The following is a 24,253-nucleotide window of genomic DNA, read 5'->3' on the forward strand; positions in this document are numbered from 1 at the left end:
GGAATTAGTTCTACTAGTTTCCTAGGTATTTTTTACTCTAAATAAAAGGGAATAAAGATGCTGATAGCTGCAACTGGTCAAGACCCTACACGGCCTGCCTCCGACATTCCTCTCTGATCTCTCTCTCTCTCTCTTAGCTGCCTATGTTTTTCCATTGCTCCTCCTGGGGCTCAAAGCTAGCTTATGATGTTGTGTCTTTCTCCCACACTTTTGCTCCAGATAATTTTCCATGTGTACCCCCTATACATGGATGACCTTCTTGGCCCTCCCCTGTGAAGCCTTCACACTCATCCTTTCTTTCACTGCCACTGAAACAGGGTTCTTCTAAAAAGGCCTTTCTACCTTACTCCTGTCCTCCAAGAGCATGAATAGCTCTAAATGGTTTGAGTCCTGAGAAACCAAGTCTCCCTGCAGTTGAGATCAGTTGCAGCACGTCAACATGTTTATATGAAGTGGACTGCTGTTTAGGCATTCTCAGCAAGGGGCCTTCACCTCTGCAATACTCTTGTGCCCTTGGCCAGACAGGGCTTCCTGAGCTTCTTGACCAGGGCACATTGAAAGGCCTCGCTGTTCTCCCAGACTTTTGACGAAATGGTGGTTGAGACATGGAACATACTAGACAACTTGAAACTGTTACTTCCATAGGGGTTCTTCCGTAGTCATACCTGTGCAACTACTAAGACTTGTCCTACACTTTGCCCACTCACTGGCACTGTTTCCCATTCCCCTTCTTCAACTGCACATTGTCCTGGTCTCTGGGGCAGGGTGCATGCCTTCATACCTGTTTGTCAAGCAACTAGTACGTGGATGGCATTGCACAAATAAATCATAATTATTTAAAAAATGCCTGTCAGTTCTCTATAGATACAATTAAAGCACCTTGTGCCCATGCTGAGAATTACAGACACGTTTTGTTTTGTACAAACAACAATGGTCTTTTCTGAGACATTGAAAAAAGGAGCTATAGTACCTAACTAAGGTATTTATATAGCACCAGTCACTGTAGTAACCTCGACACAGAAGACATAAAAAAAAATAGATGTGAACAGTAACTGTTGCATATTAGGTCACCTGTTCCATGAATTTAGCCTCTAATGACCCAGAACCTGGCTGTTCAACCCATTATTATGCCATGGATTCCATCACCTACTGATACAATGTACTGTTACAGTACTTAGTTACTGAAATGACTTAAGTATCAGAGGGGTAGCCATGTTAGTCTGAATCTGTAAAAGCAGCAGAGAGTCCTGTGGCACCTTATAGACTAACAGACGTTTTGGATCATGAGCTTTCGTGGGTGAATACCCACTTCGTCAGATGAATGTAGTGGAAACGTCCAGGGGCAGGTACATATATGCTAGCAAGCAAGCTAGAGATAGCGAGGTTAGTTCAATCAGGGAGGATGAGGCCCTGTTCTAGCAGTTGAGGTGCGAAACAAGGGAGAGAAATCTGGTTCTGTAGTTGGAAGCAGTCAAGTCTTTGGTTCAACCTGATGATGGGTGTCAATTATTGCAGATAGATTGAGCTCAGCAGTTTTCTCTTTGAAGTCTGGATCTGAAGTTTTTTGCGCAGGATGGACCTTAAGGTCTGCTTAATAATGTGGCCAGGGAGGTTGAAGTGTCTCCTACAGGTTTTTTGTATATTGCCATTCTGATATCTGATTTGTGTCGCTTTATATTTCGTAGAGATATCCAGTTGGGACAGATGTACATAAGCAGAGGGGCATTGCTGGCATAATGATGGCGTATATTACATTGGGTGGACGGGCAGGTGAATGACGTGCTTGGTGTCGGGCGATCTGGTTAGGTTCTGTGATGGTGTCGGGTGTAGATAGTGGCAGAGTTGGCATTGGTTTGTTGCACTGGATTGGATTCCTGAGTAGAGTACTATGGTGCGGTGTGCAGTTGTGGTGAGATACGTTTCGTTGGCAGGTTGTCTGTGGGCAAGGATTGGCCTGCCACCAAGGCTGTGGAAGTGTGGATCATTGCCAGGATGGTTGATAGGTTCCTGAGTGATGCGTTTGGAGGGTTTTGTGAGGGCTTGTATGTGATGAGCCCAGTGGAGTCTGTTGGTTCTTCTTGGTTTGTCTTGAGTAGGAGCTTCTGGGTAAACTTGGCTCTGATTGATCTGTTTTCCTTATTTCTCATGCGGGTTATTGAAGTTTTGAGAATGCATGGTGGAAGATTTTGTAGGTGTTGGATCTTGTCTGAGGGGTAGAGCGATAGCCGGTTAGTACTCGTGTTGTGTAGACAATGGATTGTGTGTTGCCGGGATGGAAGGATGGAGAAGGCATGAAGGTGGATAGCGTCGGATAAGGCTTTTCGATATAGGGGTGGTGTTAATGTTGACATAAATTATTTGCAATGGTGGTCTAGAAAGTGGACCTCCGTGTAGATTGGTCCAGGCTGAGGTTGATGGGGGGATGAAGCTGTTGAAATCGTGGTGGATTTTTCAGAGTCTCTTCATGGGTCGATGATGAAAGAATGTATCATGTAGCGTGGTAGGATAGGGGCGTGATGGACGAGAGTGAGAGCGTTGTTCCATGATCAGCATAAAAATATGGAATTGTGGGGCATGGGGTGCATAGCAGTGCATGGATCTGAAGATATATATTGTCATAAATTTGAAATAGTTGTGTGTGAGTATAAGGACAAGAGTGCAGCCAGTTGTGCTGTGGCATCATCAGGGATACTGTTCTGATAGCTTGTATTCATTGTGGTGGGATGTTTGTGTAGAGAGATCTACATCCATGTGGCTAGATGATGTTTTCTGGGAGGTGACATGCATTGTAGTTTCTCAGGAATCAGTAGAATGCCACCAGCACTCCAGCTAATCTCGTGATGCACCAGCAACTGCACACCGACCATAGATAGCTCTAGCTCAGGAACCAATCATGCAAACAACCCAATGCCAACTCTGCCACATATCTACACGGTGACACATCACAGGACCTAACCAGATCAGCCACACATCACGGGTTCATTCACCTGCAGTCCACCATGTAATAACGCATCAATATGCCAGAAATGCCCTCTGCTATGTAAATCGGCCACTGGATAGTCTCTACGGAAAGGATAATGGACACAAATCAGATATTAGGAATGGCAATATACAAAAATGTAGGAGAGCATTTCAACTCCCTGGCCACACTATAGCAGACCTTAAGGTGGCCATACCTGCAGCAAAAAACTTCAGGACAGAGTCTTCAAAGAGAAACTGCTGAGCTTCAATTCATCTGCAAATTTGACACCATCAGCTCAAGGGTTGAACAAAGACTGTGACTGGCTTGCCAACTACAGAACAGTTTTCCTTCCCTTGGTTTTCGCACCTCAACTGCTAGAACAGGGCCTCATCCTCCCTGATTGAACTAACCTCACTATCTCTAGCTTGCTTGCTAGCATATATGTACCTGCCCCTGGACGTTTCCACTACATTCATCTGACGAAGTGGGTATTCACCCACGAAAGCTCATGATCCAAAACGTCTGTTAGTCTATAAGGTGCCACAGGATTCTCTGCTGCTTGAAATGACTTAGTGCATTAAACTGATATTTGTTTTATTCTGATGTGGAAAATGTGGTATACTCAAAACAGTTAAGTATGTTACTCTACTACTTGAGAGCACTAAAGCAGTCCTTTTAATTATAGTCTACTCCAATTTAGGTTATAAAGTTTACTCTAGATGGGAGTCAAAGCCTTCTGCTTCCCTGCTTTTCATCCATAGCATTTATTTTAAATATCCCATCCTTATCTTCAGTCTCCTGATGCTGAGTAAATACAACAATTATCTCAAATGAATACTTAAAATACTTAATTTTCCAGCATATTTTAGCTTAGTTTACATTAAATGACACAAACAGCAGCAAATATTTAGAATAGACTCTATTTAATAATTTGCTGCATTGCTGCTGAGCAATGAGTTATTTTCAGTGAAATTTACAGGAACAATATTGTAATATTTGCTTATTTCTGTAAGAGAATGTTGTCCAAAGTAATATCAGAGATAAATTTGTGGGTAACATTAAAAATACAATAAACTTTGAAATCTGAGATATTCATGCTCAGCCAAACTGGTCAAATTTTGTGAAAAACTTCAAAAAGTTCAGGTTTTAAAACTGAAAACAGGACCTTTTGTATGATAATCGGCTTATTTCATTTTAAAAGGATCCTATGTTCAACTTTTTTAAAAAATATGTGTTGAAATTTTAACTAAAGCTAAATTTTTGCACTGAAACACCTGTATTTCTGCATATTTCAATGCAAAAAGCATTTTTGGAAGTTACCATTTTGCAAAATTTTCACAGAAAAAAATGAAACGTGTAGCCTAAAATATGATTTGGAATGAAATTGCAAAAAAATTTTAATGACATTTCACAAAAATATTTTCTATTTTTACAAATTTCTAGGTGGAAATACTGAGGTGTAATGGGTTATATTTACCTGTGATTTATCTGCATTTATCTTAGTATTTATTTTATTATTTATCTATCTGCATTGGCTTTAACTGGTTTCACTAAGCCCTATTTGTTTATGTATAGTACCAATCAAAAATGGTAAAGAGATTTTACTTTTTTATATTTTAAATAATCACCCACAATGCAATTTAGGTGCTTGAAATCTCATTCCTTTGTTGGGGATAAAATCATTCTGGGCCTGATCCAGCAAAAAGTTACTATTATAGTAGGCCTCAATCTTGCAATGAGCTCTATATGGGTGGACCTTTTCCCCATACTGAGCCCCATTGTCTTTAATGGGGCTCTGCCCCATGCAGAGTTTGTTGCTGTAGCTGGGACTTCATGCTTATCATGGGTGAGCAGTCCCATGAACATCAGTGGGATTATTCATGATGGAAAGTACCACATCAAATATTAAAGGTTTACAGGGTTGGTTCCTGTAAGTTGTTTTAGAATCACACATGTAATATTAGGCAGACCTCCTTGAACGAGGCAGGCCCAATGGCAAACACGAATAACAGCTTCGATGTCATTAAACAGGACATGTTTATTTCAAAAGTAAACATATCATAATAGCTATTAAATCAAACTCAACTCTGTCACTCTGCATCAAATTTTTGAGGAGCTTCATTAGGTTGAAGGCCTATAAGCATGTATTAGTCAAATTAATCTTCTTGCGTGTAGCTGAATTTCTTGGATAAGTTGGCCTCCATATCATTCGCACGACTGTTTCCCCAGGGGTCTCTGGACATGCACAAGATAAATTTAGCTTGTCAAAGCTTAATTCTGACGCTCTGCCAAAGTGTATTATAACAGGCATTCCCTATGGGGATCACAGGATTTAAGACTAGCTGCTAAGTGCTTCATCAGTGAGTTCACTACTACAGTTCTGGAAATAACATTCAAGACTTTCTTAACATAAACAGAGTTTAAATTGTGTTTTAGAGACAAGAAATGCTACAAGACATCTATTTTGAAAATTACTCATGTTCTCACTGAAAATTCAACTATCATTTAGTATGAGGGGTTCTAAGTTCCTAATGAAGCCTATAGAATTACAAACAGCTTATTTGAAATATGTTTATTAAAACAGAAACACTGGCCCTGATTTTCACTGACACCGACTTCCATTGTCTATCACAGCAATTTTGCACCAGTCTAACTTATGAATTCAGCTGGGTTACTCCTGACTAACACCAGTATAAGTAAGATCAGAACAAGCTTTCTATCTTCTAATTGATCAATACTCCCAATGTAGATGGAAATAAATTAACTGCGTAAATTAGGAGGGACACAGCAGAAGATTTTTTGCCAAGCCAGTAAAATATTTTGCCATGAATGTTTTCATCCTATTCTACTTCCTCTCCCCACAAAAAAAATAACCAACTTGCACACACCTCACTATGCATCAATGTGAACAAACACCACAATCTCACTATAATAAATGAACAGAGTAACCGTGATTCCCTGAAAGCTGTTTTCAGGGATTGTCCCCATCATCCCCCTCAAGATGAAAACAAAACAGAAAACAGTGGTATTGTCTGGGTTTTGAACACCCCAGTGGACTGGCAGCTGAACGAGCTGTCAAGCAACAGAGCTGATGAAATGGACAGCAGACTGAGTGAGCTTATATACAACTCCCAGGCCTGTCATATAATGTGGTTGCTCCTCTGCCCCTCCTCCCGTGAATAGTCCCAGTGAGCTCTCAACCCAACCCACAGAATCAAGACCAGCTCAGCTATAGCTGCATGCAGTTGGCTAGTGGCCCAGATGGGAAGACTGATGTCCATTTTCTGCTCATCTCCCTGCACCACAGGTATTGTGATGGGGTATTGAGGCTGAGAGGGAACCAAAGGAAGCTAAGTGGGAGAAAATGGACTGAGAGTGGATATGATAAGTAATGGCTCCCAAACCACAGACTATCTGAGAGCAATGCATCGCTGGCTGCTCTTATACTGCTGTCTCCTCCTCCTTGTTTTCAGTTACAATTAAAAGAAACCGTACCTAAATTAAATACTTTACCAACATCACTCTTCTGTGTAACCAACTGCTGTAGTTGCCACAGGAATGATGTCTCATTACCCACGGGAGGTGAAATAGTCTCCACTAACACAAATAGGTAGAGATGTGAGCCACACTATGAAAAGCTTGAGAACTCCAGTGATGGGGCAAATAAACGTGGGAGAGAGAGAGCTGAATGAGCACTAGGGAGGGGAAAGGACTTCTGGATTCTCCCATGCATTGGGAAGCCCAAATATCCAGAGTTATAAAAACCACTCTCTTCGTTTACGAATGGCTAAATGACTGCACCTCATTTGTAACAGACACAGGAATCCACACACATTTGTGACCTCCACGCTCAATTGTTACAACTTCTATCTGGTAGGAAAACCTAATAACCAGAAAAATCTTCAGCTCATACACAATACAGAAGAATGTCTGCTCAGCAACACAGCTCTCTGAACACATTACCCAGGTACTCTGCTTTGTGTGCTGGCTCCCCTGTGGCTGCAGAGCCTGGCACAAATCTGAAATGTCATGCCCTTCATTCAACTGGGCTTAGCTACCTCCCATTCCTTGCAGACACTAGGTCTCCCTCCAGAGCCACAACCTCCATCCACAGCTATATTCCTCTGGAATCGTGACTGTCAGCCATTAGGGAGAGGCTCATAAGCCAGAACTTTATAGGAGCTTCCAACTGAGATAGAATAACAATGTGTGAGAAAGGATGGCAGTAAAGCTCAAGTGAGGTACTCTGGCAATCTCCTCATTTAATTATGAGGCCATGGTGCTCTCAGTAGAAGGTTCTTAAGCATGATATTCACTTCTTCAATTGCTGAATCGGTAAGGACCCTCAAATCAAGCTGTAAAGTTGACCTGAAGTTATTCAAGAGGGAGATGGCAGCAAGGGATCAAAAAAAATGGAGATTTTATCTTTCAGAGATTGGATCTAGTTATTTCTATGTGTTTGTAACAAAGACGACCAGCGTGTCTTGACCACTGGAATGGGCACAATGGAGCAAGTCAAAATTAATTAACAAACAATATATGCACTGAACCTGTGTGCAGGCCCCCAGGTCTGGGATGATTTTCACACCAGTAAAGCATCGCCACGCTTTCACACTGCAGACGCACACTGAAGGCTGCAGAAGTAGAAGCATTATTTAGTCAGGCTTGGAATCTATCATAAATATTTTCCATGTTAGATATTTGCAGACGTCAGAGTTGTAAAATACATAGCAACTGGTTCGATACCTGGCCATTGATTTCAGTTGGATCAATAAAGCCCTTAAGACATGCAGCACCATGGCTTCACCGCCCTTTTACTGCTAATCCTTAGTCACCATGATATGGGGACTGAGGAATACTTCTGTGGCTACACAACCAGTTTATTGGCCTTGATTCCTACTTTCCCGCATAGTTATAAATGTGGATGGTGCTCAGGGAGTGGGGTAATGACACCTTCATCTAGTACTAAAAGTTCTTATTTACATATTTTAAACATTGCCTTTTTGCGTTTAGGAGAACAGGCCCCAGTCAGTGCTTCTAGAGTGGCTGAGTCCCTTGTTGTCTTTTTGGATCATTAGCTCACATACCACTTTAAACAACTCCCCAATTGACAGTAACAGCTGCTGGCTGAGGTCTGATGAGGAGAGCTTTAATATATGTTAAACAGAGATTCCTTGGCGGGGCTGCATTGTTGCAGTTAGCGCACTCGTACATGTAACTTTTTATACCATATAAAAATATAAGCATTTTCCTGGGGCTTCTGTTTATATTTCAAATCTATAACCCCCTTATCTAACTGGTAATATTACATACAATCTTGACTTCTATTTGGAATGAAACAACGTAGATAGGATCCAAAAAAGAAACAAATCTCCTTGAGTGGAATATATAGATTTGCCAGGATTCCTCCATTGACTTTTTCAGCTGTACACTCTTCACGTCTACTGCTGGTTTGTTTGCACCATTATTTTTTGGTCGTATTATGGGCCAGACATTACTTTTTAGAGTTTTAGTGGGAGAAGAGTAGCAAATTGTACTTAAGTCTGTCTTCCCTGATCACCTCTGCACACAAAAGTATCTCAACAATTTAGAAAAATGTACGACGCATGAAGGTGATGAGCAGAAACTTCATCATAAGGAAACAACTGCTTACACAAGACGGGTGCATGCTAAAGGAGAGGGCTTTTGCAAAATATAGCAGGGATTTCCATAGAGAAAGTTCTATCATAGGGTTTTTTTTGTTTGGGGATAAACATAACAGTATTATTGTTTATACCGCACCAGATTCACAGACAAAGATGAAGGCAATGTCCATGTTCCTAAAACTTTACAGACGAAATGGACCACAGACAGATGATGTCAACAGCCATCTTATTAACTGCACAACTTTTGTTTACAGGGGTGCTGTTTGTGTTTACTGGGTATTTTGTTCATAATTCCTTAAGGACATGACTCGGTTTTACAGGCCTTTAGGAACAAGTGTCTTTTCTGGACAAATTTGTAGAGGAGAGAATGAAATTAGGACAACAAAATCAGAGACTGGGTCCAGACTCCAGACACTGATTTACAGAGGAGGAGGAGCTGGAGACAACACTGTGGGGAGGGAGTAGGTGGAGGGCATGGAAGAATTTTGTGGCTTATCTTGATGCCTCTTTTCCATGTGTGTGACTTTTAGAATTCACAAAAAGCCATGAGACTTGGACATTATTAAAATACGCAGGATTAGCAGTCACAGATCTGTTATAGGGTGCAAACTATTTGGTATTTCAACCTGACAGTTGTGTCTAACATTTGACAAATCAATGCTGTCACGTTACTGGAAAATAGTGAGGCATTACTCTAAAAAAAGCCAGAAGATTCAGTGAATGAATGCTAAACCTTAACCCTGCAACAAATCTGAGTAATAGGGTTGTCATATATCTTCTGCGCCACCAAGGACCTCTTTTTTTTTGCAATGACCTTTTTTTTGTCAGTGGCTATTAACATCCTTAATACTTTAGACCTTGAGATTGTAGCTGCTGTGGGTGGGTAACTCTCAGATTCAGTGCAGTATTGGGCTCACAATAGCTTAATACTGTGTTAATAGATTTTTACTTCTATTTCCTGATTTATTGATATTTCTGGGAAGGAAAAGGAAATGTATTAGCAAAAGTGAAGAAGTACATGCTATTGTTATAGGTTGGACTAAACCACACTGAAACGGTGGTGTGTGTGGCGGCGAAATATAACCACTGCCCTTCATTTAAGATACCAGTAAGAAATACTTATGGTCCTTTGTGAAACAATAACAGCCTCCAACCCAAAACACAGGCACATGTCACCATCCAAAATAAAGGCACAGGTGAGGCTGTTCAGGAATCTGAATGATGAGGGAGATGGACTTGGCAGGGTATTCCTCTTAGCTGAGATGTACACACATGTGAGAGTGGGAGAAGCAGCAAGAGAAATGCACAAAAACAGACAGAGAAGGAGCAGAAAACCAAACACAGGCTGAACAAGCAATGTGAGAAATCCTTAGAGAGGGAGCTTTTGAGCTAAGTGTTGGCTAAAAGGGGCCTGGAGCTGTGAGCTCCTTCTGCTGCATTGCTCCTATGTTAGCAGGGAAACAGGACTTTGTACATTCCTTGTAAACAAACAAGAGTGTATCAAAGATGCCTGACTCCATCTTCAATTTCTCCCCCTAACCTTAGCACAGTCTGAAACTTTGGCTAACTGCTCAGGTCAAAAGGGGTAACATTATTTAACCAAGTGACTGGAACTGTTTTTCCACAACAAAGTCCTGAGTCTCAGAACTGAAATTTGTGAAGGGTTTGATATATACATCCAGAAATAGGCTGTAAACATGGAATCAGAAAGATGAGACTCTTTAGTTTTGTGGATTACAGTAGAACCTCAGAGTTACAAACACCAGAGTTACAAACTGCCCAGGCAGTCACATACCTCATTTGGAACAAGAAATAAGTACTCAGGCAGCAGCAGAGACAAAAGCAAATAAACACTGTGTAAAATATAAACTACTAAAAATAAAGATAAAGTTAAAAAAAAGATTTGACAAGGTAAGGAAACGGTTTCTGTGCTTGTTTCATTTCAATTAAAATGGTTACAAGCAGCATTTTTCTTCTGCATAATAAAGTTTCAAAGCAGTATTAAGTCAATGTTCAGTTTAAACTTTTGAAAGAACAGCCATAATGTTTTGTTCAGCGTTACGAACAACCTCCATTCCCGAGGTGTTCATGACTCTGAGGTTCTACTGTACTTACATTTACCTGGCAGACTGCAATGTGTTATCAAGAAGCTGCCTATTTTAATGCAAGTATCAATTTTGGAAACATTTATTAGAACGTTTAATCCATCTTTAGTGCTGTTATGATGTTTTGTTTCAGTCTATGTTAAAGACTTATACGAAACCAAAATTATCAGCCCTGAAGCAGTCTTTACCATTTGAACACTATGTTTCCAAAATTAACACTTGTGTAATCCAAAGGTGGGAGTATGTTTCAGGCCCCATCTATGTCCAAACCACAGCGGTCATGAGCCTACTACAGCCAGGGATGGCACCTAGGGAAGAGGAAAGGGGTAAGTATCCCTGCCTGTCACATAGGAAATGACAGCCCCATATCCTCTGCAGATTGGCACAGTGACACTCACTGACCAGTAGGTGACACTTGCACTAATCTGCATAGTTTGTATTCATAGACTTTGAGAAATTTATTTTTCACTTTAAAAATATATATATATATCTGGGATCAAGTAAATATTCAAGGAAAATGTTTGTGTAATCTAAGATACCTTTGGATTAGCAGCATGAGCATGATCCTGCACCTGCTCCCACTCACTTAAATTTACAGCTAACTAACATGAAACTGGAACGAATCACCTCTACTATTTTTTTTCCTCCATAAAGCACATAACTAGCCAATTATTTCTTTGTAAAAAGGAGTCATGGTTTGATCCTACTGCCTTTGAAGTCAGTGGGAGTTGGAGAAGCTCATCACTTCCCAGAGTTATGTCTTAGGTCATTTAACTTGAAGACCATCAGTAAGAAAATAAAATGTGGCACTGAACAGCAACATAATTGCTTTTCAGAATAGTTTTGCAGACCTAATTTTCATGCACATTGGGAAGCATACCAAACCATATTGAGTTTTACTCGTGGGTATAATGCTAACTTGGTGAAGGGCTCTTTACCTGTATATTTCCCCAGGAGTACACATGGAACCCTGGTCCACTAAAACAAAGCAAAATTATTTAGTAGAGAGCGAAAATAAGCATGACAAACTGCAACAAAAATGCTAATGCCTGTTATTAAGTGTCTCATGTTTGGTATGGAATGCTGTCTATTATAATCCTGTTTATGGAGCAAATCTCACATGGAAATCATTCTGCTTCAAAAGGAAACTCCAGCTGTCTTAAGGAAAACTATTCAACATATAACTTCTGCCAAGAGAACAAGGGCCCAATTCTGCTCCTGTTGAAGTCAATGGCAAAACTTCTACCGACTTCAAAACAAGCAGGACTGGGTTCCAAGGTACTGAAACTGTATTTCAAAGGCATATTCACTTGAATAGGAGCACTGGGCCACTAGTCACAATACTACTTTTCTTTGGAGCTTACTTTAGGAAGGCTCACATGGCATGTTTTGAATGCCATCTGCAGATAAAAACCTAACAAAAGGCTTTGGGAGAGTGGTGATGGTTGTTACAGACATGTGCCCCACTAAAAAAAACCCAGGGGTCTTCCAGACTAATTTTACTGTGTTGTTATACCACAAAAGCTATAGATACTAGCACCAAGATTTTAAGGAAATGGGTGTGTAGTTAGGCACCCAAATCCATACAAAGGCACCTAAATAATTAGCCTGATTTCCAATGGTGCTGCACAATGAGCAGCCCCCAGTCACTTCAGTGGGAGATGGTGGGTGCTCAGCACCTTTGAAAATCAGGCTAATTATTTGGGAGCCTAATTTTAGACACCCATTTTTAACAATCTTGGCCTAGGAGCTTGTGGATCTCCCCGTGTGAAAGTAATCATGGATACAATATAAAGGTGGAAGTCGCCAAGAGATCAATGTCTAAGTTCAGGAAGGTGTCTACACCTGCCCCTCAGTGTAAAGTGGAAGGGAGTCACACATCATGTATGGGCTCAATGACTATACAGCCCTACCCCATACCCCAAGTGGAGAGAGGTAACTGCCATTGGTGCCACTGTGAATCAACTTTGTGACTGACCAACTCTGCCCCTTCCCCATGAGCTGAGGCCATGGCTAAGCTCGTAACTTCCACATATGGAGCAAAGGAAGCAGTGCATCTCCAGCATCCTGAGATGGGAAGGTGTTGCCGAATCACAACCAGGAAGACTGAATGGGAAACAGCATCACACAAGGGACTCCAGACTGGTACTCCTCTATCCCTCTGCAGCAAGTCTACAGGGTTTATAGCAGCCCCAGGGGTACACTAATCTCCTTAGCATAAAATGAGACCAGGATCCAAGATGGCTAACAATGTGCCTCATACAGCTCTGTAAATAGTCTGCAGGATTTGACCCTTTGAAGCAGAGTTACAGTTAATTACTCTACCAATGAGTTTTTTACAGCTGCTAGTATTGCAAAACCAGAGCCATGGCAATATGAGTGGTGTAGAACAGGGGTCGGCAACCTTTCAGAAGTGGTGTGCCGAGTCTTCATTTATTCACTCTGATTTAAGGTTTTGCGTGCCAGTAATACATTTTAATGTTTTTAGAAGGTCTCTTTCTATAAGTCTATAATATATAACTAAACTATTGTATGTAAAGTAAATAAGGTTTTTAAAATGTTTAAGAAGCTTCATTTAAAATTAAATTAAAATGCAGAGCCTCCTGGACTGGTGGCCAGGACCCGGGCAATCTGAGTACCACTGAAAATCAGCTTGTGTGCTGCTCCGCATGCATGGCCATAAAAGGTGCCTACCCTGTGTAAGAAATCGCTCTCCCACAACCACGGTAGCTAGCTTACTCCATGCAAGGAACGTTATTACTAAAGCATGAATGAAAGGTGCAGAGAAAAAAGACAACTCAATTTCATTTTCAGATCGCGCAGACCTGAGTTGCAGATCATATAAGGAGGGGGAGAAAAAAAAGCTATTCAACGCTAGTAAATTCTGAGGCAATGAATAATGGTGTTAGTAAGATGAAAAATAAAGATTAAACCTAAAATCATTTTTATGACTCGCAGACCATTGCTTAGCAGCAAGTGCAATAGGTTGCAGAAATTAGAAAGGCTCTATATCTTCAAACTTTCAGACAAAGTCAAAGTAAACACGCCAAATATCTGTGACCTATTAGAAACTGGCTGATTATTAATGCATGTAGGCAAAGAATATTACATTGCTAATAGCCTCACTTGGGGCATAGCTAATAGTTTGTAAATATATCTCAATTTCGCAATTATTTTGCGTTATTCAGGACTACACCGGCAAATATTCAGTCTGTGAGTTTTCTGAGCTGTTCGATACATGCTGCTACTGTTAGTTGTGTTGTCATAGACATGTCACCATGGTAGTCTCAGCCTGTTGCAAACTGGAAGCCAAAACTGTAAAGAAGCAACAAGAGAACGATCAAAATAATACACGCTAACGTTTGGATTCTGACTACAGGCCATGAAAACCAAATGCACGCAAAAGGATGAAATTCACCTGTGCACTGGCAGGACTGGGCCTTAAGCTACTACCGTCCTATTGTGAAGAGTTAAATAGGCCTATACGCCTGCACTGGTGCTCTGGCATGCAGAGGCTCAATTTTTCCTTTGGTGTACAAATGAGAGGCAAATGATAACTATTAAAATAGAAAATATTGTAGCCCCACAACTGAAACGCATAAATCAGGATTTCACTACACGGCAGCTATAGTTCATGCTACTGAAATATAAATGAGACTGCGCACATCTTCATCTCATCAACAAAAAGTAAGCTATCCATGGAAGGCAGGAGCGCGGTCAGCCAGCTCAGAAAGCGCTGCACATTTCGCCAAGCAGGCATCCCCAAAAAAACACAACAGCAAGTGATACTCAGATACGTAATAGTTTCTCATGATTCTGTGTTTTATTTGCCTAATTATTGACGTTGAGATGGGCCTACCATTGTGCTCGACGTCAAAATTAACAAGCTTCTTAAATAGTTTGAAAAATTATGAAAAAATCTTAAAGATGTTTTAAAATGATTAGCATACATGCAGGAAGCTGAAGTAAGGGAGGGTGAGTTATGATGGGATATAATGGGCAATTGATTGGATTATCGGGCAGATAGTCGCTCAATGGTCTGTGAGGGATGTTGGTGGGACATGCGGAACTGAGTTACTGTAAGAGAAATTTTACCCTTTCCTTCTCCCCTCTTCTTGGGTGCGGCTGTGAGTCTTGCCCACATGCTCAGGGTTTAGGCGCATCACGGGGCCATATTTGGGATCGGGAAGAATTTTCCTCCAGGGTGGATTGGCAGGGGGCCCTGGAGGTTTGCGGGCGCTTCCCTGCGGCAGCGGGGCATGGGTAGCTTGCTGGGACTCCTGCAAGCTTGAGGTCTTTCAAACTCACTTTTGGGAATTTTGAGGATTCAATAACTCAGTCATGGGTTCGGGGTTGTTATAAATGTGTATGGGTAGGGTTTTGTGGCCTGCCTTGTGCAGGAGGTCAGACTAGATGATCATATTGGTCCCTTCTGACCTATGAGTCTATGAGTCTATGAGGAACCATAGCCTCTCAATTAATTCAGCAGTTTTCATGTTTCCTTGGAGAGAACATGGTTGCATTAGATTTTTATTTCTTCTCTATACATAAAAGGACTTGAAATATGAAATTATGATAGTCTCCAGAATGGACGCACCAATCTGGTTTCTAATACCAGTGAAAGAAACACTTGCTCTTCAGAAGATGGAAAGGATTCCAAAAATCGTGATAAAAACCTTCACTTGTTCAATACAAATTTTCATCTCATGCCCTTTTCTAAAATATGTAACAACAAATAAATGTGCTTTATCCAAAACAAATATTCTGTCTACATTTTAGAGCATGAACATCAACTGACAGGTTGTGACAAAACTATTCCAGCATTTCAAAGAACAATAGTTAAATGCCTTGACACAATGCTAACACGTCTTGACGTAGGGAACAAACAAAATTCAGTAGTATCCACCCAAAAGGATGCATTTAGGTGTGCATACAGTGAGCATGCACATTGTCCAACAACATAAAAACATATATGCTCCCCTTTGCTGAGCACCTTTATCCTGTAGAAATGAGCTAGGGGAACAAACATAGCAACGGAAGTTGTTTCCACTCCCATCACTGTCCCTTTGTGAAGCAGGATAGCGGTTAGGGGGCAGCTGCTTTAAGCAGCATTTTCCCCTTCTATAAAAACAGATTATGATTATTATTACCACCTGTGTAAAAAAACCCAACAGCATTAATACATCCTCCATGCCATGTGTCTCCTGTCAGAAGGATCAATAGCACCAGAGCAGACAAGCCTTCCATATTTCCACTGCTGGAACTCCCCCAGGAATTGAGGGTCATCACAAACCTCATCACCTTCCACCTAAGTGAAAGGTGCATTTCTTTGACCTTGCTTTCTTTAACATAAGTACACAGTAACACCCAAACAACCCTAAAAACCTGTCAAAATAAGACAATCCATTGCACACATTTCTCCCATGGGGAGAGGATAAGACAACATGTGACAGATATTAGTCATGTTGTTTAATCCACTACTCTACGGTACTCATATACAACAGTGTTGAACATGGTATGACTATTTAGTAGAGGCTGGATTTGGGGTTCGGAATATTGGGCAGAAAGAATTTCTTTCTGCCAAACTAGCCAAGGATTCACAATACTGGAGCCAGGATTTCCAGCTGATCCCTGGCATTTCTTCCTTCTCCACTTCTCCTGCACCTCAACAAGTTCACTGCATACAACATAAGATAGCCTCGCAGTTCCATGTTCAAAGGCTTTACAATTAATTTGTAGTCCTCTGTTTGTTTTTATGCAGCAGGGGAACATATGGCTCGAGGAGTCTAAACCACAAATGGCTTGAGAAGTAAGACCAAAGATAAAATAGAAGCCTACATTTCAACAAGAAGTGAGTATGTGCGGATTGCCAAATACATTGCATGTTCATCATTTTACAAACACTGTGCCACAAACACATGATTTGGCAAAATGAAACGACACAAATAAATAAAAAAAAAGGATTGATTTCTTTAAATCAACACTGGATATCTTCCAAAAGATATTCTGTAGTTACTGGGGTCAATAAAGGGGTAGCTCGCTGAAATTTATAGCTTTTGATATACAGAAGGTCAGACTAGATTATCTAATGGCCACTTCTAGCTTTACACTCTATGACTACCTCAAACAGAAGTTATGGGCATTAAAATCTATGGCTACGTCTGCAGCTGGAACTGGGGGTGTGATTCCCAGCTCGAGTAGACATATTCAAAGAGAGCTAGCACACTAAAAACAGTAGCGTAGCCGCAGCAGCACAGACAACGGTGAGCAATGGCATAGGCTAGCCATTCCTGCTCAGACTGCCCAGGGAGCATACTTAGGGTAGGTCTACACTACAGGATTATTCTGATTTTACATAAACCGGTTTTGTAAAACAGATTGTATAAAGTCAAGTGCACGCGGCCACACAAAGCACAATAATTAGGTGGTGTGCGTCCATGTACCGAGGCTAGCGTCGATTTCTGGAGCATTGCACTGTGGATAGCTATCCCATAGCTATCCTATAGTTCCCGCAGTCGCCTCCGCCCACTGGAATTCTGGGTTGAGATCCCAATGCATGATAGTGCAAAAACAGTGTTGCGGGTGATTCTGGGTAAATGTCGTCACTCATTCCTTCCTCCGTGAAAGCAATGGCAGACAATCATTTCGCGCCCTTTTTCCCTGGATTACACTGGCAGACACCATAGCATGGCAACCATGGAGCCCATTTTGCTTTTTGTCACTTTCACCGTATGTGTACTGGATGCCACTGACAGAGGCGGTACTGCAGCGTTACACAGCAGCATTCATTTGCCTTTGCAAGGTAACCAGCAATGCATAGACATACAGAATTGAAAAAGTCAAGAAACCTTTTTTTTCCCTTTCTTCACGGAGGGGAGTAAATTGCGAGATATACTGAACCCCGGACAATGTGTTTGACCACAGGCATTGGGAGCTCAGCAAGAATGCAAATGATTTTCGAGATTGCGGGGACTGTGGATAGAGTCCTCAGTCCCCCTCTCTTCTCCATGAGCTCATTTGATTCTTGGCTTTCCGTTATGCTTGTCACCCCACTGTGCTGTAACTCTGTATCATAGCGGAATTTTTTCAAATGCTTTGGCATTCGTCTTCTGTAACGGAACCTGATGAACAGATTGTCTCCCATACAGTGATCAGATTCACGTACGTAGATCCATGCTGGAGCTTTTTGGATTTGGACTGATCGCCACCTGCTGATCAAGTCCACACTGGGCAAACAGGAAATGCAATTTCAAAAGTTCGCGGCTTTTCCTGTCTATCTGGCCAGTGCATCCGAGTTCAGATTGCTATCCAGAGCAGTCACAACGGTGCAATTGGGTATACCGCCCGAGCCCAATACTATCGATTTGCGGCACACTAACCCTAATCAATATGTAATAATACCAATTTCAACGCTACTCCTCTCGTCGGGGAGGAGTACAGAAACTGGTTTAAAGAGCCCTTTATATCAATATAAAGGGCCTCGTTGTGTGGACGGGTGCAGCGTTAAATCAGTTTAACACTGCTAAAATCAGTATAAACGCGTAGTGTAGACCAGGCCTCAGAGTAGCTAGCGATGCTGCTACCACTTGCTACTGCATGTATGTCTACTCTAGTTCAGAATCACACCCCAGCTCCAAGTGTAGACGCAGCCTAATAAGACGTTAACACTATGTCTATACTCCAGTCGGGCAGTGTGACTGCAGCACATGTAGACATATCAGGGCTAACTTGAGTAAGAACAGCAGTGAAGCCAAGGTAGCACAGGCTAGCTCCATCCACCCACGACCATGACTATGTAGATCAAAGCTAGCTTGAGCAGCTCAGCTAGCTCCCAATTGCAGTGTTGGCAACCTTTAGACCAAGTTGCCACTCAGCAGCTGTCCCACAATGAACTAAACTTCTGTCCAAATGAGCTGGTAAGAAAGAATCCCTAACGTAAAAAAAGCTAGAGAATACAGACTATGGCTTGCTACTTTGAACAGCAACATCAAAGGAAAATAAATTTCATCTTATTCGACTTAAAACAAATAACTACTATCATGCAAAATATGCCATTGCTTCATTTCTTGGAGAAGCTGTAACATGGTTATACGTACAGCCAAAGAAAGAGGTTTTAATATTCTATTTAATTACAAAACTGGTTGAGGATTGCGTATTTTAATCTTCACGCTCATGCATATTTAAGTAGTCCAACAAGACTTCCAAGCCTAGATGACCTCTTTCTGGATCTAACAAGCAATCTAAAGTTCTCTTTTATATGGATCAAAAATGAGAGAGATTGAAAAGAAAAATAATTTGCTATAGCAATACTGATATGTAAAACTACACTTTTATATTGAAATTATAATGGTCTACACTGTTTTCATAGAGAGCTCCCACTGATACACTGACTTTCTTTTCAAATAGGCTCCATTCTACATCTCCTGTAGGAGTGCTGAGGGTGATCAATATCTCATTTTTAAGGATATGATTTCGTCAGGCTTCCATGACTTTAACAGACCTCCATAGCATCAGCCTCATCACAGCTAAGCCCCCCCGGCGCTGGAGTGGCAGTCAGCCATGCCCCCAGTAGCAGGGCTTCAACTGTCAGTCCCCCCATGCTGTCACGAGTGTCCACGAATTTTTGTTTACTGCCCGTGACATGTCTGTAACTTTGATGAAAAAATCCCATAACAAAATCTTAACCTTACTCATATTTCAACATCAGCTGACAACCAGCAGCATCTCACAGGAAGCACTCAGCACCCTGCAGGTTCCAGGTCCCACACAGCCAACTATGTAACTATACCCTAACCCCTGTTTAACCAACTTTGCCCCATTTTCCTCCATGTAAGCTATTTCAGAACTCATGATCACCATGATACTAGACAGATCAGTTGCTTTCTGCTCTGTGTTATGAAACATATTTGATTTCCCTCTTCACTGTAATATGTTCAAGCCTAAATACCCATGTAGATTTGAGACATTCCATGTAATTTAAATATTATTAAACACTGGGTAACCAACACTGTGATTCACTTTTTGCATGCACTTCACTGAAATTAACATGTTATGATCCCTTATACATGTGAATTTGGGAGAAGCTAATGTTTTTCTTCCTGTCTTGGTTTGTGACCAGCTTTGTGCTTCTTGCTGGAATTCCAAAAAGTAAAGAATCCAAATATTAGAACCAAGAAAGAGTTTTTAAGACTGAGATTTGTATCAACAACCATATCACAAATTCCTAAAAAAAATATATTTCTTACCGCCAAAAAAAAAAGGTATGTAAAGTATGGTTGGAATGCTTCAGTCCCATACATATGGTGACAGTCCAATAGGTGCAGGTGCCCACCCATAGATCCAATGGCAGGTCTGAGGTCTTTAAATAGAATGAGACCTTTCTACAAAAACAGAAGACTTAATAAGACTTTCTATGAACATTACCAGTTGTCTGCACAGTCTTCAGGGACATATCCTGCCATTGATCTGGGGATGGAACTCCTATTTCAGTCAATGGAAGTTGTGTGCAATAAACTAATTGTGACATTAATAATATAAAAATACCATACCTTGATAGCAAGTTATGTGATGTGACTATGTTTTGCAGACACTCTTCTGACTACCTAATCTATCTATATTTTTATATCAGCACAGAATAATTATCTCCCAGTAACTGCAGTAACATTTTTGGATGATATAATTAAAAATCTTTAGAGCTCAAACTTGGCCTGGCTAGAATGGTGGTGCAGGAACACAAGACTGTCCCTTACACCCCAGTATCAGCAATTCTTATCACACTAAGCAGCACAAGAGGGGAAGCAAGTTCCACAGGGTAGCTATGTGTAGGACCCTACCAAATTCACAGTCCTTTTTGGTCAATTTCACAGTCATAGGATTTTAAAAATAGTAAATTTCATGATTTCAGCTATTTAAACCTGAAATTTCACAGCGTTGTAATTTTGGGGGTCCTGACCCAAAAAGGAGTTGTGGGGAGATCACACAGTTATTACTGGAGGGGCAATTAGCTCAGTGGTTTGAGCATTGGCCTGTTAAACCCAGGGTTGTGAGTTCAATCCTTGAGGGGGTCACCTAGTGATCTGGGGCAAAAATCAGTACTTGGTCCTGCTAGTGAAGGGAAGGCAGGGGCCTGGACTTCATGACCTTTCAAGGTCCCTTCCAGTTCTAGGAGATTGGTATATCTCCTATAAATACTTTCGTGCTGCTGCTGGTGGCAGTGCTCGCCCCAGAGATGGGGCAGTGGAGGCTGCCTGGGAGCCCAGTTCTGAAGGCAAAGCTGCTGCACAGCAGCATATGAAACACACAATCAACTCTTAAAGGTATTTCTCCCCTGCAAACCTACATTTTCTGGCTAAGCTGTGTAACATTTTGCAATCAACTCAGCTCCAAACTAACCAGTACTTCAGTGCCATGCAAAACAGGTGAATGCTTAATCTTTTAAAAATAAAATTTCAAGTGGACTCCCAAATTAAATTCTTCCACACAAATATCTGAATGTATTTGAAGCTGCATATATTATTTTAAACAGGTGTCATGTCTGAATATGACCACTGCAATTTATTTGTTCATTGCATGGAATCAGATGGAATTCTACCCAGACTTCTATATAAGTCTGTGGATCCGAAGAAGCCATTCCCATTTTCATCTTGTGCACTACCACATAGTCTGGGCCAGATCTGCAAAGGCTGAGAATTTAAACCCACACATTTCCCTTTGCAAATATGTGTTTACTTTCCAGTAGCAACTTGCAGGGTGGGCTAGTAGGCAGCTAGTTTGCAGCAATAGATCTGACCCATATTTCTGCTGCAGAAAGCAGCCGCATGTAGGAGGATCGGGGACGCTCTTTTGACACGGATTTTTTCCTCTTCACAACAAGCAGGCTTTACACACGTACGGCTGTCTCCTTCTGACTACTGGCCTGTGACAAGGGGCGTGTGTGTGAGAGCGCACTGCCCACCCATCCAGGGGGCTGTGCTGCTCCCCTCTCCCTGCAACACTGCGGTACCTGCTGGCCAAAAGTTTGCAGACTCTTTCTTTTAATCATGACCACCAAAAACGCAAAACCACACCTTAAAAAGTTCGATTCGCACCTAGACCACTAGGATTCAGTCCGCCCTCCCGAGCCTCCCCACACAAAGGCTGGCTGCGGATGGATTATGCTGCTAGCAGGATAGGAAGAGCAGCGCTGGCTGGGCTCTGCCACCCGCCTTGCATCCAGCACTGGAAGCAGCAGAAGCTCACAGCCTCACCCGGCTGCTTGCAAGAGGATGCCCGCATTTTATTTTTGGAGGGGGGAATCGGTTGGGAATATTTTGTAGCACCAGCTTCTACCCCCCACTCGCCCCGAAAAAAAGCTGCATTGTAACGTGACTCAGCCGCACGGGGAATCTGCCAAAAGAGAGGGAAATATCCACTTAAAAAAACATAAATGATGCAGACACTTGTTTAGTAGCTTAGTGAAACGACTGGAAGCAACCGCAATTAATTCCCTGCCCCCTTCCCCCTCCCGGCATTAAAACCTCTAGGCTGGGGGAGCGAGGGAGGGAATTAGCAGCATGATGTCCCCTTCTCCTGCAAGCTAGTCCCAGAACCCCGGGGCTCATCTACATCTTGCATAAAAATGGGACAACCCTGCCAAAGGCTTGCAGCAAGATCCACCCTGCCCAGCGAGCTCCAGAGCACGCCAGCCCCCCGGCGCACGCCTACCTGTGCTGGTGCTCATGGTCTGGCGGTGGGAGCTGCTCTCAGCCACACCTGGAGCCGCATGCACTGGCGCACTTCCCCGCTCCGGCCCGGGCTGATGGTGCGCAGAGCGCCAGGAGCGAGCCGAGCCACCTGCCCCCGGTACACATCAAAAGTGCCCCACAGCCGCCTCCCCGCCCAGCGCAGCCTCATTCACCGCCCCGCTCTCTGGTGGCGCATCCCCAAGCTCTCTAGAGCGGCAGCCACCCGGCTCCACAGCTGTCATGCAAACGCCCCATGCGCTGCGCAAAGCTAGAGCGCAAGTCTGGCGCAGAGCGGCGCCGCGCAACCCTTCCCCGCCGTGGGGCTCTCGCGTCTGCCTCCCGGCCAGGTGACAACAGCTGCTCTCTGACAGCTCTGGCGCAGAGGGAGAGGGGCGGCCGGAGCGGAGCAGGACGGGAGGTCCCTGGGAAGTGTAGGCTGCTCTGCCAGAGAGCAGCTCCCTCAGGCGCGGCAAGGGACTACATCTCCCGCAATGCTTTGCGCCAACAAGACCGACGACGGAGCGGGTGGGGCAGCTGGCGGTCTGGTGGGCTTATGCCCCGTGCGATGCCAACTTGTGTGATGCACACGCTAGGAACTGGGCTTCTCTGCCAAGACCACACCGTCTAAGAGAAGCAGCAGCAGCGATGGTCAGCACTGCTTAAGTGCTCCCGGGCTTTGCTCCAGCATCCCACCTACATAGCAAATAAAAATACCTGCCTTGTAACCTCCAGGAGGAGCCAGTGGAAGGGATGCAGGGAGCACCCTTCTCTCTGCTTCAGCGGCTTATACCCCAGCAAAGGATGCAGTCGCCAAGCGCTAGGAAGCTGGTTCTCTTTATTTGTGACTAGCATGTCTGAAGCCACGTCTACACTACAAAATTATGTCGACTTACCTTAGGTGGGCAAACAGCCACTCCAGTTATTAAATCACTTGTGGATGTGCATGCTTGGCTCTTGATGTTGGCAGTGCTCGTCCTCACCAGGAACATTTGTATCAATTTTGTTCTTAGTGTGGGACAGCTCCTAAAAGGCAGAAAAGTCAGTGGAAGGCAATAGCCCCACTGACATTGTGGCAAAATTATATCAACCACCCATCTGTCAACCCTTGAGGAGGTGGTGTTTTTCAATTGGTACAGAGAGGCACTTACAGCAGTGAGAGCCAAATTTCAGTGAAGACACTTGCATGCAAGACAGCTTATGTTACTCTAACTGTGTAGTATAGAGCAAGCCTGAGAAGCCTCTTGGAACATGGATTGTATAAAAGATGCAGTACACTGTCCCACCTTTTCATGCTCTCTGTATGTGTATATATATATCCTCAATATATGTTCCATTCCATGCATCTGAAGAACTGGGCTGTAGCCCACAAAAGCTTATGCTCAAATAAATTTGTTAGTCTTTAAGGTGCCACCAGTACTCTTGTTCTTTTTGCAGATACAGACTAACACCCCTGCTACTCTGAAAACTGTTACATTGTGATTCATTTATAATGTAAACAAAGAAAAAATATTACCATCACTTGGAAAAAAAATAATAGGAAGGCAAAACCTTCTATGCCAAATTCTGCTCCCCTGTTACACCAATATCATTCCAAAGTAACTCCATTTTTTTACAGTTACTCCTCATTGACACAGTGTAACAGGGAGCAGAATTTAGCCCATTGTCTTTTGGATAGCTCATACAACCCAGCTACTGACCCTTATTTGTGATCAACAGGGGCCTTAAATTGTGTGATGTTCTGAGTGCCCTTACCTCGCCCTGAAATCAATGGAAGTTAATGGTGTTCAGCATTTCACAGGAGTAAGCCCTCAGATATCC

The 24,253-nt window shown here is 42.5% G+C and overlaps 1 protein-coding gene across 5 annotated transcripts in view; it reads right to left on the bottom strand.

Annotated features, from left to right (window-relative positions):
* Positions 1 to 22,809, bottom strand: part of ABLIM2 (actin binding LIM protein family member 2) — a 239,178-nt gene extending 216,369 nt beyond the window's left edge. For 4 of the 5 annotated variants that reach the window (XM_032767236.2, XM_032767235.2, XM_032767233.2 and 1 more), the window contains exon 1: positions 22,416 to 22,808. In XM_032767236.2, coding sequence (XP_032623127.1) covers positions 22,416 to 22,431 — 16 coding nt within the window. In that variant the 5' untranslated portion in view covers positions 22,432 to 22,808. Of the gene's footprint in view, positions 1 to 22,415 lie in introns of all 5 variants that reach the window. The other variant, XM_032767238.2, reaches the window with a different exon arrangement.
* Between the last annotated feature and the right edge of the window lie 1,444 nt (positions 22,810 to 24,253).

Source organism: Chelonoidis abingdonii, chromosome 5 (assembly GCF_003597395.2).
Source record: "Chelonoidis abingdonii isolate Lonesome George chromosome 5, CheloAbing_2.0, whole genome shotgun sequence".
In the NCBI taxonomy this organism is placed as follows: domain Eukaryota; kingdom Metazoa; phylum Chordata; order Testudines; family Testudinidae; genus Chelonoidis; species Chelonoidis abingdonii.